Here is a 21,272-nt window from a genome sequence, read left to right as displayed (position 1 = left end):
AGAATATTACTCGACCATAAAAATGAAGTGCTGACACAAGTTACAACATAGATGACCCTTGAAAATATTATGCTAACTAAAAGAAGCTAGTCACAAAAGGCCTTATACTGTATGCTTTTCCTTATGTGAAATGTCCAGAATATGTCAATCCATAGTAACAGAAAGTAGATGGGTGGTTCCAAGGTTCTGGGTAGAGGGAAAAAGAGAGTGTCGGCTCATGGGTACTGGTTTCGGGGAGAAGGTGAGGGGAGAGAGGAATAAATAGAGCACAGGTTTCCTCCGACTCCCCCGGGGGGTAAAATTATTCTGTATGTTATTGTAGTGGTAGATTGACCACATTATGCATTTGTCAAAACTCTTAGAACTATATAACGCGAAGAACGAACCCTAATGCAAACTATGGACTTCAGTTAATAATAATGTCTTGATATTGGCTCATCAATTATAACAGATGTGTTTAAAATAAGGAAAACTGTGAGCCAGGTAGGGAGGAAGTGTAGGGGAATTCTGTACGTTCTGCTCATTTTTTTTGGTAAACCTAATATTGCTCTTAAAAAGATAGTCTATTAGGGTTTTTTTTTTTTTTTTAAATGTATTATCTTAGATGGATGGGCTTTAAAGAAATCTGGAGCACACCATGCTGGAGGCAGAAGCCCTTTGGAACCCAGCCAAGCTCTAAGAGAAGTGGTTACCCTTACATCAAGTTTTCTCCCATCAAAAAAGGAGGGGAGGCTTTGAGCTGGGAAATTTGAAAGCAATGAGGACGCTTTCATTCCCTTCAACCAAGAACCCTCAGCTACTACTAAGGAAAAGTCTATTTCATTAAATTTTGAGTGTAACCCCAGTCAGAATGGCTAAAATTAACAAGTCAGGAAACGACAGATGTTGGCGGGGATGCGGAGAAAGGGGAACCCTCCTACACTGTTGGTGGGAATGCAAGCTGTGCAGCCACTCTGGAAAACTGTATGGAGGTTCCTCAAAAAATTGAAAATATAGCTACCATACAATCCAGCAATTGCACTACTGGGTATTTACCCCAAAGATACAAAAGTAGGGATCCGAAGGGGTACGTGCACCCCGATGTTTATAGCAGCAATGTCCACAATAGCCAAACTGTGGAAAGAGCCAAGATGTCCATCGACAGATGAATGGATAAAGAAGATGTGGTATATATATATATACAATGGAATATTATGCAGCCATCAAAAGGAATGAGATCTTGCCATTTGCAACGACGTGGATGGAACTGGAAGGTATTATGTTGAGTGAAATAAGTCAAACAGAGAAAGACATGTATCATATGATCTCACTGATATGAGGAATTCTTAATCGCAGGAAACAAACTGAGGGTTGCTGGAGTGGGGGGTGGGGTGGGAGGGATGGGGTGACTGGGTGATAGACACTGGGGAGGGTATGTGCTCTGGTAAGTGCTGTGAATTGTGCAAGACTGTTGAATCTCAGATCTGTACCTCTGAAACAAATAATGCAATATATGTTAAGAAAAAAAAAAAAAAGAAGAAGGTAGCGGGAGGGGAAGAATGAAGCAGGGGAAATCGGAGGGGTAGACGAACCATGAGAGACGATGGACTCTGAAAAACAAACAGGGTTCTAGAGGGGAGGAGGGTGGGAGGATGGGTTAGCCTGGTGGTGGGTATTGAGGAGGGCACATTCTGCATGGAGCACTGGGTGTTATGCACAAACAATGAATCATGGAACACTTCATCTAAAACTAATGATGTAATGTATGGGGATTAACATAAGAATAAAAAAAAAAATTTTGAGTGTAACCAAAAAGGGAATTCAGTTTGCCTCTAAGCAAGGTTACTGGTTACTATGGGGAGATGTGTGAAATTGACAAAGAAGATTAAATCTTGGTCTCAGATCACCTAGTCCTATGAGAAATTGAGAAAAATTTGCAATGCAGATGCCCAGTCTCCAATCCCAGCTCTACCACTTAGTAGCTGAGAGACCTCGAGGAAGTTACTCCACCTCTCTGTGTCTCCATTTCCTCATTTGTAAAGTGGAATTATTAAAATATGTATCACACAGAGTTGTTATGAGGATTAGCTGATTTAATATTTTAAAGTATTCAGAATTGTGCCTGGTACACAAACACACATCTCCTACATATAAAGATCTCTTAAAAATAAATATGAAAGTAATGAACATCCCAATAGTAAACTAAGAAAATATGTGAATAGAAAATTCACAAAAAAAAATTGATAAATGTTTAGCCTCACCAATAACAAAGAAATGCAAAGTCACATAATAAAAAGATTATTATCTATCAAATCAAATGGAATAAGATTAAAAGAATAAGGAAATCCAGCATTGGCAAGGGTATGAGGAAGCAGATATTTTTATACTGCATTGGAGGTAGGGATGTAAATCGAGAATATCTCTGAGGAGAACAAATTCATAAATTAGATTATGGTAGGCACGGTTGACTGCTTACTCAAGAGTGATCCAGCTTCATTTTTCCCTAATAGTAGTGCTCATCTCCTAAAAAAAATTCGAAAATGTCAGATGCTTGTTTTCCCAGCCTAGGTCCTTGGCCAGGTCTAGTCAATAGGATATAAGGGGAGGTCTGCTGGTGGGGGAAGGGGGTGGAATCTGGAAATGTTTTCCTCCCTGATAAAAAGAGACACTTGAAAGTTCTTGTATTCACTCTCTTTGCTTTTTGCTTTGAGAGGTATCATATGAGAACCTCACACCTGGAGCTGGTGTGGCCTTCTCCCAGCTTGCAGCTTGGAGGAAAAAGGTCAAGAGAACCAAAGAGATGCCTAGTTAGAATCTTGACATCATTGGTCTGCTCAACTAACCCTAAACCAGTAGCCCAGGCATTAGAGCTAATGCTGTGTAAGAGTATATGTTGATTATTTATTACTAAGAGAAAAAAGCAGTTCATGAAACAGTGTGTAGTGCTGTGATTCAATTAAGATGTATACGTATGGGGCGCCTGGGTGGCTCAGTTGGTTAAGCGACTGCCTTCGGCTCAGGTCATGATCCTGGAGTCCCGGGATCGAGTCCCGCATCGGGCTCCCTGCTCGGCGGGGGGTCTGCTTCTCCCTCTGACCCTCCTCCCTCTCGTGCTCTCTGTCTCTCATTCTCTCTCTCTCAAATAAATAAATAAAATCTTTAAAAAAAAAAAGATGTATACGTATGTATGTATGTGAACGTACATGAGCATATTCATAGAAAAGATGAGAAGTATAAGATTTATTAAATACATTATAAATTGAGAGGCTTCAATTATTACCTTTCTTTGGAATGACAATCTCAGATGGTGCTGTTTCTGACTTTTGCTGAAAAACTGTGTCCATCAAGTCTCCGCTGTGAGGGCTTGGTGGCATTTCAACAGGAGGAAAAACAGGACCTGAATCAGGACTACTGCTCACAGCACCATCTGCAAAGAGAACCTGAAGGAAAAGCAGAAATTCTTACATTCTCAGAAGCAAGAAAGAGGCTGGTTAACATTTAACACAGTGTATCAAACTGGTAGAGGTTGAAATTAATCCAAAGGAAAAACGCTGTTTGCAGACCTCCAGACTCAGCACAAAGTATACTATAGGGTGGTGGCTTTGGAGCTCAGAGACTACAGCTTAATAATGAGCATGATAATATATTCAATGTTTTCCATTTACCTTCTATTTTGTTTCTTTTCTTTTTATTTCTTGTCTTTTATTGGATTGACTTGAATTTTTTTTTATATTTATTTGTTTAATTTTTATTTTCTCCATTCTATGCAACTAGAAAATTACCCATTCTTTTTCAATTTATATAATGACTACATTTAAAATTTTATTACATATTTAAATGTTTCATCTCTATCAACAACTATCTCTAGAATGTGTCGTGTCTATATGTATCATCAATACATCTATCTGGATCAGTATCTATAACCTACCAATGAACATGACAAGAACCCCCACCAGTGCTGCTAATGAGAAATCTAACGTCCATCCAGTTCTCATTCTATAGTAGGTAACTGGTTTCCTTTAGGAACTTTTGGGATTGTCTATCTGTGCAGTTCCAAAATTGCACTATGACATATCTAGATGATCTTTTAAAGATAATTAGTATCAATCCTGCTTGGCACTTGGTCGTCCTGTTTAATCCAAAGTTGTTTTTTGTTTTTTGTTTTTTTAACTCTGGGAGAATTCCCTTGATTATTTCTTTCATTATTTTCCCCCTTCACTCCCACTATTTTCTTCTCCTGGAGATTATATTTTTCAGATCCCTTTTCCACATCTCTTTTAACTTTTCTCTTCCTCATAATCTACTTTCTCACCTTAATTTTTCACAATTGTTTTTCTTCTTTTTTTTCTCCTTTAAAGTTTTTAACTGAAGTATATTGACATACAATATTATATTAGTTTCAGGCATATTATATATATACATATATATAATATACCTGAGTGATATATATATATACACATATCACTGTAACACAGTGATTTGACACACAATAGTCATTTTTAATATCTAAGAACTCTTTATTTTTTTCCACAGCAACTTTTTTTATTGTTATTTTGTAGACTGTTAACTCTCAAGTCTCTGCCTATGTTACTTTTACTCTCAAGTTTTTTGTTTAACAATTTATTCTTATTTTTAGATGCTATTTCTTTAATTTTTTGATTATTCTGTAATTTACTTTCATGCAGTTGGTTTTTCTCTAAGCCTGATGATTCTTGGGTGCATGGTCATTGTTCTCCTTGAGGATCCCTTTTCACTTCTTGGTGGTGTATCCTCTGATCACAGAAGCAATTTCCCTGTGATCACTGGGGAGGGATAGTACAGGGCATATGGCTTCTGGATATTATGACTTCTGGTTCCCAACCTCCAGGTTAGCAGGTTTTCTCTTGTACATGATTTAAACTTTGCTCTTGTTTCTCCAGCAGTCTGGTCTCATCTGACTTGCATTTTCTAGAAATTCTCCTAATCTTCTGATCCATTGATGGCACATTTTGTTGTTTTCCAGTACTGTTATGAATTTATTATTTAAAAGTGTTTTTTAAATTATTCTAAGGTGCCTTGAGATGCGGAGGAGATAAACACTGTGTTTAGTCTGCAGTCTTGAATCATATACAGAATAAGTTTGTTTGTATCCTGTATTGCACAGAAGACTATACTATTCTCCGTTTGTCATTTTAAGTGTCTCTCCATTTTCAAATGAGTTATCCCTTTTGCCTACCGTAACACTGTTCTTTACCCACAGCTTGTTTGTATTTTACTTTGCAGCAGGAAGGAGTAGTATTTATCTAACATTCTGTTACCTGTGTGGATCCATCCAACATGTATTTCACAACTGTGCCTTGCCTGGTGATAACTCTTGATGCCTCCTGATCCACTGGTGGCATCACCGTTTTGTAGAATTCATAGTGCTTCACCTTCTGGAGGTAGCTCTGCCGAACCATAATGTCCCAAGTGGGTTCCGCATCCGTAACATTCTGATCTTAAAAAAGAAAAGAAAGACAGCCTTCCTGTGAACTGGGCAATGCTGTGTAGCTGGCGTTTTATCTTTTTGCTTAATTTTTTTCATTCTTCTGTCTACATCTGAATAATGGGGCAGTTTTCATATTATGACAGATGGCCCAGAGCACTGGTGTTTTGCCACCTTTGTTATAGTCAAGTGTAGTAAATACGGTCAGCTACAAGTACTTAATAGGTACCTTTCTCCATGTATAACCCATTCTTCTAATGAATTCCAGGACATCCTTGGCAAAATTAGGAAGGAAGCAGATTTTTGCTCTCTTAGATGTTCCTTTTTCCCCTGTTGGTACTTTTCTCCTGCCTTTGAGGAAGCTCTTGCCCCTGCATGCACAATGCTCTCCTGGGATCTCCTGGTTGCCTGGAGCGCCAGGGGAAGTTCCTCAGGCTTGCCCTTCCTAAATCATTCATCATCTTTCAAAGTAAACATAATCCCCTCATCTCTAACCAAATCCAGACTTTCTCAGGGTTCTATTCTTAGCTGGCAATCAAGGAGAAAAGCACCTAATAAGTTCCTTCAAAAGAAAATATTATTATTGAGAATTTCTGGCATATAGAAACTATTCAGTTTTTGCTAACTGAATACTTTCCTCTTCTCAACTTATAAAGGGGCTTATCAACACGTAGTGATTTCAATGACTGTATCAGGCTGACCGAAAAATATTTTGGAATGAGGGCCCTTCATGATACCCTCTAAGTCACAGAAGTATTAGTAACAATAACATAATAAGCATTTACTGAGATGTTTATATATGTTAAATGCTTTGTATATGTGTTTTATTCAGCCCACCTCAACAACCCTTTAAGAGAGACACTCTCACTTTCCAGAGTTTCAGATGAAGAAATGGAGGCTTGAAAGGGTTATAGCTTCTCCAAGGTCACGCAGTCAGTAAGTGGTAGGGCTTGGATTTGAACTAGTCTCTATGCTTAACTATTTTCTCATGTAAAAACAACAGCTGCTACCCTGACCAAAAAACAAACAACCTCCTCCAAATCTAACACTAGAATAGTATGCTCCAGATTAGAAAGTATTTTCACATTTAATACTTGTAACAACCCTGTTTGGTATATGACATAATTTTATAAATGAAGAAATTCAGGTGGAGAGCGGTTATGACCTGTCCAAGGTCACCCAAGAAAGCTCATTCTTTTTTTTTTTTTTTAATTTTTTATTTATTCATTTGGCAGAGAGAGAGAGAGGGAGAGCACAAGCAGGGGGAGGAGCAGAGGGAGAAGCAGGCTTTCCACTGAGTAGGGAGCCTGATGTGGGGCTCGATCCCAGGACCATGGGATCACTACCTGAGCTGAAGCCAGATGCTTAACTGACTGAGCCACCCAGGCACCCAGAAAAGCTCATTCTTCTTATACTATGTGACCTTCCCTTCCTCTCTCCAAAGCTGACCCAGAGTAGGTAATGAAACTAATAATAATTAAAAAAACAGGTGAAATAGATATTAAGCTGGGGTTTGATAATAGGATCAAGCAAACAAACCAACAAACAAATATCGTTCTTATCTAGAAATATCTCTGTTAGTACACTCATAACATCTTTGACTTTGACATTGGAAGACCCTTACTGGCCATTACACAGTCAATCCCATCATGGAAAACCTGGACCACTAGGAATCCTTGGAAATAGAAACAAAGTTTCATGGTCTATTTTTCATATTGATAAAGCCTAATGAAAAACAAAATTGAGACCAGCCAGATCAACTGCAACATTTAGTTTCTTTTCATTTGGGTGGCAAGTAAACATGACCTTGAATTAGTTTTCAATAGGTATACTCTTTTTCTTTGATAGATACTCTTTTCAAATATGGTATATGTAAAGGGATTATAATAAAGAGGATATTTGGTTGTGAATAAAGGTCAGGATCTACTGATACAACAAAACATTTATCAGATGAAGAAACATGGTCCAGAGATAGTAAGGTAACTGAAAGGGCCATATATAAAACTTAAGTCCCAGGCCAGTGCTTGCTTTGTCGCGTCTGCTAATTCTATTGCAATAGTGGGCCTCCATTTAAATGATATTCAAATTCAGTCACTAATGTAGATGCCACATCATGTTAATTAAAGAGATCCTACTTATACTTATTTAGTCATCTTAATAAGTTAGAGGCCATGTACAGAAATAACAGACTTTATAAAATTACATCCTAATATCTGGAACAAACGGATTTCCTTCAACCACTTAACCTGTATTTGCCTCCACTTACCTTATGCTCACTGTCCTTTGATTTGATCAGACCAGCAAATAATTGTACCTTGGCCCTTTGTAGAGCCAGGAAGAGAGGGTCCCACCCCGTAACAGTTGTTAAGAATACTGGCTTTGCCATCGCTGACCAAGAATGACCTTTAATTTCTGCCACTTACGAACTGAGGGACCTGGGAAAGTTAATGAACCTCCTTCCTGAAGCCTCAATTTATTTTGTAAAATGGAATTATTAGAACTTAGCTTATAATAGTTGTATATTTTCATGTACATTAAGTACTTAGTGCTGAGGGCTCAAAAAATGCCGGTCATTATTATTATTAGCTTATTGTTCGTTATCAACAAGTATGCTTAACTGGTAGAAGAATACACACACTGTCAATGGTGATTTAACTGTTTTCTACATGATTTTTGCCCCACTCCCTCTCTGCTCCATGCTGGCTAACACTCACCTGTAGACTCTTGCCCAGTGAAGGTCACCAGGAGTCCATTGGGGCAAGACACATTTAAGTTTTGGAAAGTAGGAACATAAAGAGTCTCTTGTGAAACAAGTTCTGGTTCTACTTCTTCCTGTAAATAATTTAACACATGAATAATTGTTTGTCATTTTCTAAATGAGCTACTAATGTATTGTGACTAAGCCAGCACTTGCTGAGTGCTTAAGATATGATTTGCCCAGGACTAGTGGTCCCTGCAATGGAGCCTATAAAGATGCACGAGTCTCTACCTTTGTGCAATTTATATTCTGCTCATAGAATGGCACACAGCCTTTTGAAACAATTAAATTATAGTACCAAATGGTTAGCACATCTCTCCTCCCAAAATGAAGATATCAAAATTAATGAGAATAATTAGGAAAGGATCATGGAGCAGTTGGGACTCAAAATAGGCCTTGAAAGATGCCTCTGTATGCAAGTGTGGGTGCAAGGGCTGACCAACATGCCCACTACCTGCTTGGTATATCTTTTAAAGTTTGGGTGTTAAAGATGTTATACTACTAGGAAATGTGTCATTATTTTTCTCTAATAAGCATGCATTACTTTTGTAGTGAGTAAAAACAATTTAAAAAGATGTAAAAAGATTATTTATAAACTAATGAAGTTTGGGTGTGTCTACTTTAAAAATCCTAGTTAATTTTATGCTAACTATGCTGAATCCCTTGTTTGGTTACTTGTACTCCAGAATGAAAGTTATTTAATTACTTCCAACCAACCCCAAACTGAAATGATAATAATCATGTGTTTTTCCAGTTGGCTCTCTTCTGTTAGCCTCTAAAATCATTCCAGCGGATCCCCTGTTGCTGCACCTATTTTAACTAGTCTTCTACTGTTTATTTTATTTATTTATTTGAGAGACAGAATGAGACAGAGAGAGGGAGCATGAGAGGGGGGAGGGTCAGAGGGAGAAGCAGACTCCCTGCTGAGCAGGGAGCCTGATGCGGGACTCGATGCTGGGACTCCAGGATCATGACCTGAGCCGAAGGCAATCGCTTAACCAACTGAGCCACCCAGATGCCCTCTACTGTTTTTTAACTAGTCTCCTACTGTCGATCATTTAGGTTGTTCTGCCTTTGTTACTAACAAATAATAAATCTGAATAGTTAGCCAAAAATCAATTGAAAACACAAAGCAAGAACGCCTGAGTGGATCAGTTGGTTAAGCATCTGCTTTCAGCTCAGGTCACGATCCCAGGGTCCTGGGATCGAGCTCCGCGTTGGGCTCCCTGCTCAGTGGAAAGCCTGCTTCTCCCTCTGCCTGCTGCCTCCCCTGCTTGTGCTCTCTCTCTCTCTCACTCTATCTCAAATAAATAAATAAATAAATAAAATCTTAAAAGAATAAAAACACAAAGCAAAATTAAGAGGAAAAAAATTATGAAGTTCTGTAAAATGAACAATAATGTTCGAAGACATGAACCTGCCATGACAAATTTATCATTACACAAAAAACCAGTAATTATCTTCCACCCTTCTATTATTGTCACTTTTTAAAAATTGTGGGAGAACTGATGGGTTTGCTACCGAATTGCTTTCAGTCAAATTAATGAATTATCTGGGGTTATTCTGCTCAACACTGTGAAATTTTTACTTAATAAGGGTCAAATGTCCTGGCTTGAGAAAAGTCATCTAGTACAGCTAAATAAACATGATGCAGAGATCAAGTGACATACAAACACCATAATGTTTAAAGGGCCAAGGTCTGAAATCAGTATCTCTGATCATTTTTTAACATGTTTTTTTTTTCTTCTAATAAGTTGAGAATTTGTACATTGTACAAACTGTACAGCTGTCCTAGGAAATTTTCAAGATTTCATCAGTGGTTTCCTTCTTGTCTGTATTCTTGTGATCTGTATTCTTGTATTAGGAACACGCCTGGAGTCAAAGCCTCTGTATGTGTGTGTGTCTGCATTTGGTGGCATGGGAAGCAGAGGGTGAACTGCTCTTTGGCCAGAAGCAGGCTGGCCTTCAGTCCTTCAGCCCATCAATATCCAAGCCCAAGTCTACCAAATGGAAGTGTTGCTACTATTTAATTAGAGGTGTTCCTCTTTCAGTTGTTGTTTATCTAATGAAACTAAATAAAGTATTTAGAGATTGGTAGGAACTTAACCAACCAAAAGCAAAGAATACCCAAGACCCAGATTGGAAAAAAGGATGAACTCTTCATTCTGAGTTTAGAAGGAAAGACCTGAGTCCATTTGTATATGACAGTATGTCTGCTGGTGTAGGGACCCAACTCCTGTGTGCAAATCTCTTCTTGTTCATTCAAAATGGAAACTTCGAGGAACGTTAATGCATCTGCACATTAACATACATGTGCTGAAATAACACTGTTGGCATAACTCGTGATTTTAAAAACGTTAAAATTGAGGGAATAGGGTTTAGGAATCCATGGCAAGTCCTTGCACCTTTTTCTCTTCCTCTTTTGGGTGTTCCTCTTCTTTAAGAGATTCTTTGGGTTTTTCTTTGCCTTTTGTTTTTCCTTTCACTTTGCCTTGAGGAACAGTCACTATAAGAGGAACTACTGTTGTAGTAAGTGCTGATGGGATACTCAACATTGTTTCCAAATTAGGATCCTTATCCTCTATAACAAGAAAAAAGGAGAAAACAAGTAAATTGGACATTCATATTTTACATGTTTGTTAAATACATAGATAAATGTTTGCATCGCAAACACGTTGCCATGCATTTATACCAGCTGGCAACAATTTTTACCCTTGCTGAACATGATTTTTCAGTTGGATAGATTTCAGGGGTAATGTGGTTAATTTAAAAATCAGAATTGTAGTTAAAAAATCTGAGGTACTTAATATTTTGATATATTTGATTGAGTCATTATTTCACTTGTTCTTGCCTTCCCATCTAGATTGTGAACTCCTAAAGATAACCATCTATTTGAGAAATATTTGAGAGGTTCTTACATGCAACATGTTTGGAGCAGTGGGCAATAATGACAAAATATATATAAAAGATCTTATGAAGCCAAAATAGTCTAATGAGAGTTATACTCAAATAGCTTTAATACAAGGACATATTAAATAGGAAAATAATAAGGGATACAAACAAGGAAATTCAGAAACGAGGTTTTTCTAGTTGAGATGATAAAAAGAAGTTTTAGAAGTTGTAAAAGATTGATTTTATTCTGGGTCTAAAAGGATTGTCAGAATTCTCAAAGGCAAGCTGATCTCTGAAGGAATTATGTCACAATCTTCTGAACATCACTGGCCTCTTAAAAGAATTCTATTCTCCTCTGGGTTCCAGGATAATACTCCACCTGGATTTTCTCTTCCTTCTCTGAACAATTTTTTTCTGTCTCCTTTACTGGTTCTTCCTTTTTTGTGAGTCCTTAAGTGTCATTAGATTCCAGGGGTTTTCCATTTATGCTTTTTAAAAAATTTTTATTTTATTATGTTAGTCACCATACAATACATCATTAGTTTTTGATGTGGTGATCCATGCTTCATTGTTTTCTTATTACAACCAGTGCTCCATGCAGTATGTGCTCTTTATGCTTACACACAGATGTTCTCAACTCTGGCTGCTCATAATAATTACTCATTGAATTTTTTATAAAAAGCTCAGGCCCCTATCATGACCCATTGAATCACACTCCCTAGGGATGAGGCACAGGCATTTATATTTGTGAAAAAACACACGTGATTGTGATACACAGCCAGGACTGAACACCTTTATTATATATAGTAGATCTGAGCATCTCACTCACTACTGGGGCTCTAACTGTCATCTACATGCTGATGACTCCAAAATTTACATCATAAGGCATGACCTTTCTTCTCATCATCAGATTAATATTTCTGACTGCCTTTAGATATCTCCCTCTGGTTGTGGTACTGGAGACATTTCAAACTCAGTAAGTCTCTCTTCTCCTAGGAAAGGAAAGCCTCCTATATACTTAATCTCATTTAATGACCAATCAAGCATCTCATTTCTCAAGTTAGACAGTGAGGTATTTGTATCTTCTCTTTTTGACTGATCTCATACATCCAACTAGTCACCAAGCCATCAGAAATTTCTCTTGAATGATGCCACTCCTATCTATTCCTAACTTACCTCATATTCTCATTGATCTCTTATTTGATTTTCTGCAGCAAGTTTCCAAACTGGTATGGGACCTCCAATACCACCACTTCAGTGTACCTTCCAAACTATCACTAAAATTATATTCCTAATATAAAATCCAATCATGTCACTTCCCATCCTTTACTTAAACACCTTTGATGCTCATTGATCTTATAGGGCATTCAGTGCAGACATCCCACCACTCCAGCTACACTCAACTTTTCACCTTTCTATAAAGATGCTATGCTTTTACACAATTTTATGTTTATACACAAATGGTTCTTACTGTCTAGAATTCCCTTTCCTTGTTGCTTTGTCTGGATAGTTCCCATTCATCTCTAAAATCCCACCTCAGATATTATACTTTCTCTCTGAAGTATTTTCTAGCTGTCCCCAGTACTATGTTTATATATAATTTCTAGCACTTTGGCAGTTATTTCTCTATTTATTCTTTTCCCATTAGACAATGAGTTTTTTTAAAAAGATTTATTTATTTATTTGAGAGAGAGAGAGAAGAGAGGAGGAGAGAAGAGGCAGAGGGAGAGGGAGAGAAAGAATCCCAAGCAGACTCCCCACTGAGTGTGTGCCCAATGTGGAGCTTGATTTCAAAACCTGGAGATCGTGACCTGAGCTGAAATCAAGGGTCAGTTACTCAAATGACTGAGCCACCCAGGTGCCCCTAGACAATGAGTTTTTTGAGTAGATGTACCATGGTTTTAGTCATCATTGTGGCTCAGTGCCAGCAAGATTCCTGACCCATAAGAAGTACAGTATATAAATAAGTGAATGGCATCCAGTTATAGGCAGCTGGAAACGCCTCCCTCTCATCCCCCTCCATCTACTCATTCAATAAATATTTATTGAGTACCTACTACTATGTACTATGAATTGGGTAACCAATGATAAAGGAGACTACAAGGAACTTGTAATGGGTAGATCAAATGAAAAAACCCTCAGGTACAATGTCATGTGTTAAGTCCCTGATAGAGGAAATATAGTGCTCCATGGGAACCCAGAATAAGGACATCTAACACAAAATGCCTCCATAAAACTTATACTTTGGCTATACTGCACAATTTGCCTTTCCATAAACAAGTCATGCTTTTATTTTATTGAGCTTTTGCACACACTATTCTTGGTATTTAGAATTCCCTTCCTTTGATTCTTTCCTTATGCAATTCCCACTCACTTCCAAAGACCCAGTTCACATGCTACTGCCACTTGGTCTGTGAAGTCTTTCTCAGAGCAAGTAACCTATAAGCTGTGACCTTGAAAGATGGGAGAAAGTTTAACTGTTGCAAGTGGTGGTGCACCCAGCAGGAGGAAGTGTTCTGAGCAAGTTACAAAGCATGAGAAAATGGCCAGAGATAAAAGAAAGCATTCGAGGAACTAAAAGGCACAAAAAGAATAGGGTAACCAAGATGTAGAGACTGGGAGGCCACCATTATCATTCTCATCCTCTAAAGCTGCGCAGAAAGCCTTCAGGGAACAAAAACCATATAGAACAAACCAGAGCAGATTACTTAGCTTGGCCCCCTGGCAAGGGCGGTACAATTCCACCCCACAGCAAATACACTTGAGAATCAATGCAACAGGCCCCTCCCCCAGAAAATGAGCAAGAACATTCAGCCAAGACCAAGTGTACCAATCAATGAGAACTGCAAAACTCCAGTGATAGGAGAATATAGCACATAGATAGAATTCATGGCTTTTCCCCAAGATTCTTTAGTCTTTCAACTTTAATTAATTCATTTATTTATATTTTTTTCCTTTCCCTTTTCAACCAATTTCTTATTTTATCAACTCCTTTTTAAAATCTTTTTTAATTTTCATCTTTACAGTTACATTCTATCCTTTCAATGTATTTAATTTTATTTTTGTATATATAAATTTTTCTTTCTTTACAATTTTGGGATGTAGTTTCTTCTTCTTCTTTTTTTTTTTTATTCTTATGTTAATCCCCAACATTACATCGTTAGTTTTAGATGTAGTGTTCCATGATTCATTGTTTTTGCATAACACCCAGTGCTCCATGCAGAATGTGCCCTCCTCAATACCCACCACCAGGCTAACCCATCCTCCCACAAGATGTAGTTTCTTCTAACAAACTGACCAAAATACACTCAGGAGATAGTGTATTGTTATGTTCTGTTCACCTCTCTGTTTATATCCCTTTTTGTTGTTTTGGGTTTTTTTTTTTCTTTTGCTTTTTCTTGTCTTTTATTTCCATTTTTACAATTACATTCTATCTTTTCATTGTATTTAATTTTATTTTTGTACATGAGTAAGTTTTCCTTTCTTTACAATTTTGGGATCTAGTTCTCTAAAACACAGACCAAAATACACACAGAATCCATTGTATTGCTCTATTCTGCTTGCCTGTCTGATTATATTCTCTCTTTTCTCTCTCTCTCTTTTTTCCCTCCCAGTTTCTGGTCTCTTCTGATTTGTTTAGTGTATATTTCTCTGGAATAGATGGATCATTGTTGCCATTTTAATATTTTGTTCTCTTGTTCACCTATTCTTTTCTGGACAGAATGACAAGACAGAAAAACTCACCTCAAAAAAGAGAACAAGAGGCAGTACTAATTGCCAGGGACCTAAACAGTATGAACATAAGTAAGATGTTGAAACTAGAGTTCAGGATAATGATTATAAAGATACTAGCTGGGCTTGAAAAAAGCATATAAGACACTAAAGAATCCCTTTCTGGAGAAATAAAAGAACTAAAATCTAACCAAGTTGAATTAAAAAGGCTATTAATGAGATGCAATAAAAAATGGAGGCTCTAACTGCTAGGATAAATGAGGCAGAAGAGAGAATTAGTGATAGAAGACCAAATGATGGAGAATAAAAAAAAAAAAAACTGAGAAAAAGAGAGATAAACAACTACTGGATCACAAGGGGATAATTCAAGAGATAACATATCATAAAGCAGAACAATATTAGAATAACTGGGATCCCAGAAGAAGAGGAAAGAGAGAGGGGGGAAGAAGGTATATTAGAGCAAATTATAGTGGGAAACTTCCCTAAGCTGGGAAAAGAAATAGGCATCAAAATCCCCATAGAGGCACAGAGAACCCCCCACAAAATCAATAAAAATAAATCAACACCCCAACAGATACCAATCTCAGAGACAAAGAAAATCCTGAAAGCAGGTCATGACAAGAGGTCTATAACCTACAAGGGTAGAAACATTAGATCGGCAGCAGACCTATCCATGGAGACCTGGCAGGCCAGAAAGAACTGGCATGATATATTCAGGGTAATAAATAAGAAAATATGCAGCCAAGAATACTTTATTCAGCTAGTATGTCATTCAAAATAGAAAGACTGAAAAATCTTCCAGGACAAACAGAAACTAAAAGAATTTGTGATCACCAAACCGCCCTACAAGAAATATTAAAGGGGATCCTCTAAACAAAGAAAGACCCCAAAAGTAACATAACCAGAAAGGAACAGAGACAATATACAGTAACAGTTCCTTTTCAAGTAATACAATGGCACTAAATTCATATCTTCCAATAGTTATTCTGAATGTAAATGGCCTAAATGCCCCAATAAAAAGACACAGGGTATCAGATTGGATAAAAGAGCAAGGCCCATCCATATGTTGCCTGCAAGAGACTCATTTTAGGCCCAAAGAAACCTCAGATTTAAAGTGTGGGGGTGGAAAAAACTTATCATGCTAATGGACATCAAAGGAAAGCTGGGTGACAATCCTTATATTAGACAAATGAGATTTCAAACCAAAGACTGTAATAAGAGATGAGGAAGGACACTATATCATAATTTAAAAGTCTATACAACAAGATCTAACAATTGTAAGTATTTATGCCCCTAACATGGGAGCAGCCAATTATATAAGCCAATTAATAACAAAATTAAAGAAACATATCAATAATAATACAATAATAGTAGAGGACTTTAACACCACACTCACTGCAATGGACAGATCATCTAAGCAGAAGATCAACAAGGAAAAAGGGCTTTGAATAACACACTGGACCAAATGGACTTGACAGATACATTCAGAACATTCCATCCTAAAGCAACAGAATAAACATTCTTTTCAAGTGACCATAGAACATTCTCCAGAATAGGTCACACACTGGGTCACAAATCAGGTCTCAACTGGTACCAAAAGACTGGAATCATTCTCTGAATATTTTGGGACCACAGTGTTTTGAAACTGGAACTTAAGCACAAGAGGAAATTTGGAAGGAACTCAAATACTTGGAAGTTAAAGAGCATCCTACTTCATCCTAAATAATGAATGGATTAACCAGGACATTAAAGAAGAATTTTAAAAATTCATGAAAACATCTTCTTCATCCATTCATCTGTTGAAGGGCATCTTGGGCTCTTTCCACAGTTTGGCTATTGTGGACATTGCTGCTATGAACATTGGGGTGCATATGGCCCTTCTTTTCACTATATCTGTGTCTTTGGGGTAAATACCCAGGAGTGCAATTGCTGGGTCATAGGGTAGCTCTATTTTTAAATTTTTGAGGAACCTCCACAATGTTTTCCAAAGTGGCTGTACCAACTTGCATTCCCACCAACAGTGGAAGAGGGTTCCCCTTTCTCCACAACCTCTCCAACATTTGTTGTTTCTTGCCTTGTCAATTTTTGCCATTCTAACTGGTGTAAGGTGGCATCTCAGTGTGGTTTTTATTTGAATTTCCCTGATGGCTAATGATGATGAACATTTTTCATGTGTCTGTTAGCGATTTGTATGTCTTCTTTGGAGAAGTGTCTGTTCATGTCTTCTGCCCATTTTTTGACTTATTTGTTTTTTGGGTGTTGAGTTTGAGTTCTTTATAGATCTTGGATACCAGCCCTTTATCTGTAATGTCATTTGCAAATATCTTCTCCCTTTCTGTGGGTTGCCTCTTTGTTTTGTTGACTGTTTCCTTTGCTATGCAGAAGCTTTTTATCTTGATGAAGTCCCAAAAGTTCATTTTTGCTTTTGTTTCACTAGCCTTTGGAGATGTATCTTAAAAGAAGTTGCTGTGGCTGATGTCGAAGAGGTTACTGCAGATGTTCTCCTCTAGGATTTTGATGGATTCCTGTCTCACATTGAGGTTTTTCATCCATTTTGAGTTTATCTTTGTGTATGGTGTTAGAGAATGGCCGAGTTTCATTCTTCTGCATGTGGCTGTCCAATTTGCCCAGCACCATTTATTGAAGAGACTTTTTTCCATTGCATATTTTTTCCTGCTTTGTCAAAGATTATTTGACCATAGAGTTGAGGGTCCATATCTGGGTTCTCTATTCTGTTCCATTGGTCTATATGTCTGTTTTTGTGCCAGTACCATGCTGTCTTGGTGATCACAGCTTTGTAATATAGCTTGAAATCCGGCAACATGATGCCCCCAGCTTTGTTTTTCTTTTTCAACATTTCCTTGGTGAGTCGGGGTCTTTTCTGATTCCATACAAATTTTAGGATTGTTTGGTCCATATATACAATGGAATATTACTCAGCCATCAGAAAGGATAGATACCCAACTTTTACATCCACATGGATGGGACTGGAGAAGATTATGCTAAGTGAAATAAGTCAAGAAGAGAAAGTAAATTATCATATGGTTTCACTTATTTGTGGAACATAAGGAATAGCATGGAGGACATCAGGAGAAAGAAGGGAAAAATGAAGGAGGGGAAATCGGAGGGAGAGATGAACCATGAGAGACTATGGACTCTGAGAAACAAACTGAGGGTTTTAGAGGAGAGGGGTGTGGGGGGATGGGTTAGCCCAGTGATGTGTATTAAGGAGGACACATACTGCATGGAGCACTGGGTGTTATATGAAAACAATGAATCATGGATCACTACATCAAAAATTAATGATGTATTGTATGGTGACTAACATAACATAATAAAATAAAATTTAAAAAATTCATGAAAACGAAAACACAACTGTTCAAAATCTTTGGGATGCAGCAGAGGTGGTCCTAAGAAGGAAATACATAGCAATACAAGCCTTTTTCAAGAAACAAGAAAGGTCTCAAATACACAACCCCACCTTACATCTAAAGGAGCTGGAGAAAGAACAGCAAATAAAGCCTAAACCCAGCAGGGTATGAGAAATAATAAAGATCAGAGCAGAAATCAATGAAATAGAATCCAGAAGAACAGTAGAACAGATCAATGAAACTAGGAAATGGTTCTTTGAAAGGATTGATAAGATAGATAAAACCCTGGCCAGACTTATCAAAAAGAAAAGAGAAAGGACCCAAATTAATAAAATCATGTATGAAAGAGGAGAGATCACAACAAACACCACAGAAATACAAACAATTATGACAACATATTATGAGTAAATATATGCCAACAAATTAGGCAATCTGGAAGAAATGGATGCATTCCTGGAGACATAAACTACCAAAACTGAAACAGGAAGAAATAGAAAACCTGAACAGACAGAGAACTCATTCTCTGAGGCCAGCATTACCTTGATCCCAAAACCAGACAAAGACCCCACCAAAAAGAATTACAGACCAATATCCCTGATGAGCATGGATGTCAAAATTCTCACCAAGATACTAGCTAATAGGATCCAACAGTACATGAAAAGGATTATTCACCATGACCAAGTAGGATTTATTCCTGGGCTGCAAGGGTGGTTCAACATCTGCAAATCAATCAATGTGATACACTACAGAAATAAAGAAAGGACAAGAAGCATATGATCCTCTCAATAGATGCAGAAAAAGCATTTGACAAAGTACAGCATTCTTTCTTCATTAAAACTCTTCATAATGTAGGGATAGAGGGTACATACCTCAATATTATAAAAGCCATCTATGAAAAGCCCACAGTGAATACCATTCTCAATGGGGAAAAACTGAGAGCTTGTCCCCTAAGCTCAGGAACCCAACAGGCATGCCCACTCTCACCATTGCTGTTCAACATAGCACTAGATGTCCTAGCCTCTGCAATCAGACAACAAAAAGTAATAAAAGGCATCCAAATCAGCAAAGAAGAAGTCAAACTTTCACTCTTTGCAGACGACATGATACTCTTTGTGGAAAACCCAAAAGACTCCACCCCAAAATTGCTAGAACTCATACAGGAATTCAGCAAAGTGGAAGGATATAAATTCAATGCACAGAAATCAGTTGCATTTCTATACTCGAACAACGAGACCAAAAAAAAAAAAGAGAAATTAAGGAGTAGATCCCATTTACAACTGCACCCAAAACTATAAGATATCTAGGAATAAACCTCACCAAAAAGACAAATGTTCTGTACTCAGGAAACTCAAAATGGATGACAGACCTCAATGTGAGACAGGAATCCATCAAAATCCTAGAGAACAGGCAGAACAATTTGGCCATTGTTGATAATGCTGCTATACACATTCCTAGCTATCTTATGGTTTTTGGTGCAATCGTACATGGGACCGATTCCTTGATGTCTCTTTCTGCTGATTCATCATTAGTGTATAGAAATGCAACAGATTTCTCTACATTGCTTTTGTATCCTGTGACATTACTGAATTCATTTATTAGTTCTAACCATTTTTTGGTGGTCTTTTGTGTTTTCTGTGTAGAGTATCATCTCATCTGCAAATAGTGAAAATTTTACTTATCTTTGCCAATGTGGATGCCTTTAATTTATTTATTTCACCAAGTATTTATTTATTAACTTACTTATTTTTGTTTCAAGTTTTTATTTAAATTTCAGTTAGCTAACATATAATATAATATTAGTTTCAGGAGTAGAATTTAGTGATTCATCAGTTACCAGTAACACCCAGTGCTCATCACAAGTGCCCTCCTTAATACCTATCACCCATTTAGCCCACCCTCCTGCCCACCTCCTCTCTAGCAACCCTCAGTTTGCTCTCTATAGTTAAGAGTCTGTTTTATGGTTTGCCTCTTTTTTATTTTCCCCTACGTTCATCTGTTTTGTTTCTTAAATTCCACATATGAGTGAAATCATGGTATTTTTCTCCAGCTGATTTATTTTACTTAGCATTATACTCTCTAGCTCCATTCATGTTGCTGCAAATGGTGATACTTCATTCTTTTTATTTTTATGTTATTGTGCAATTATTCCATTTAAAACAAAAATAAATCAAATAAATATATATCAAACAAATATATATATATATATATATCTCATCTTCTTTATTCATTCTTCTATTGATGGACACTTGAGCTGCTTCCATAATTTGGCTATTGTAAATAATGCTGCAATAAGCATATGGTTGTTTATATCTTTCCAAATTAGTGGTTTAGTATTCTTTGGGTAAATACCTGATAAATTGCTGGATCATAGGGTAATTCTATTTTTAACTTTTTGAGGAACCTCCATACTGTTTTCCAGAGTGGCTGCACCAGTTTGGATTCCCACCAACAGTGTAAGAGGGTTCCCCTATCTCTGCATCCTCACCAGCATCTGTTGTTTTCTCTGCTATTAATTTCAGCCATTCTGACAAGTGTGAGGTGACATCTCATTGTAGTTTTGACTTGTTTTCCCCTGATGATGAGTGACGTTGAGCATCTTTTCATGTATCTTTTAGCCATCTGAACGTCTTCTTTGGAAAAATGTCTATTCATGTCTCCTGCCCATTTCTTAACTGGATTATTTGTTTTTTGGGTGTTGAGTTTGATAAGTTCTTTATAGATTTTGGATACTAGCCCTTTATCAGATATGTCATTTGCAAATATCTTCTCCCATTCTGTCAGTTGCCTTGTAGTTTTGTTGATCATTTCCTCTGCTGTGCAAAAGCTTTTTATCTTGATGAAGTCCCAATAGTTCATTTTTACTTTTGTTTCCGTTGCCTCTGGAGACGTGTCTAGTAAGAAGTTGCTATGGCTGATGTTGAAGATGTTTCTGCCTGAGTTCTTCTCTAGGATTTTGATAGTTTTCTGTCTCACATTTAGGTATTTCACTCATTTTTATGATTTTCATTCTTTTGCATGTTGCTGTCCAGTTTTCCCAGCACCATTTGTTGAAGAGACTGTCTTTTTCCCATTGGAT

General features: G+C 37.3%; 1 protein-coding gene across 4 annotated transcripts in view; it reads right to left on the bottom strand.

Moving 5' to 3' along the window:
* The window catches only part of SPAG17 (sperm associated antigen 17), a 235,062-nt gene that overhangs the window by 77,260 nt on the left and 136,530 nt on the right, over positions 1 to 21,272 (bottom strand). For all 4 annotated transcript variants that reach the window (XM_034990189.1, XM_034990187.1, XM_034990186.1 and 1 more), the window contains 4 exons: positions 10,607 to 10,782; positions 8,158 to 8,275; positions 5,277 to 5,455; positions 3,260 to 3,419 (listed from right to left, as the gene is read on the bottom strand). In XM_034990189.1, the coding sequence (XP_034846080.1) occupies positions 3,260 to 3,419; positions 5,277 to 5,455; positions 8,158 to 8,275; positions 10,607 to 10,782 (633 nt within the window). The remainder of the gene's footprint in view (positions 1 to 3,259; positions 3,420 to 5,276; positions 5,456 to 8,157; positions 8,276 to 10,606; positions 10,783 to 21,272) is intronic.

The sequence above is a fragment of the Mirounga leonina genome, unplaced genomic scaffold, assembly GCF_011800145.1.
Source record: "Mirounga leonina isolate KUSES-001 unplaced genomic scaffold, KU_Mleo_1.0 Mir_507, whole genome shotgun sequence".
In the NCBI taxonomy this organism is placed as follows: Eukaryota; Metazoa; Chordata; class Mammalia; order Carnivora; family Phocidae; genus Mirounga; species Mirounga leonina.
Note: the sequence above shows the minus strand (reverse complement) of the source record. Positions and strands in the feature narration are given on the sequence as shown.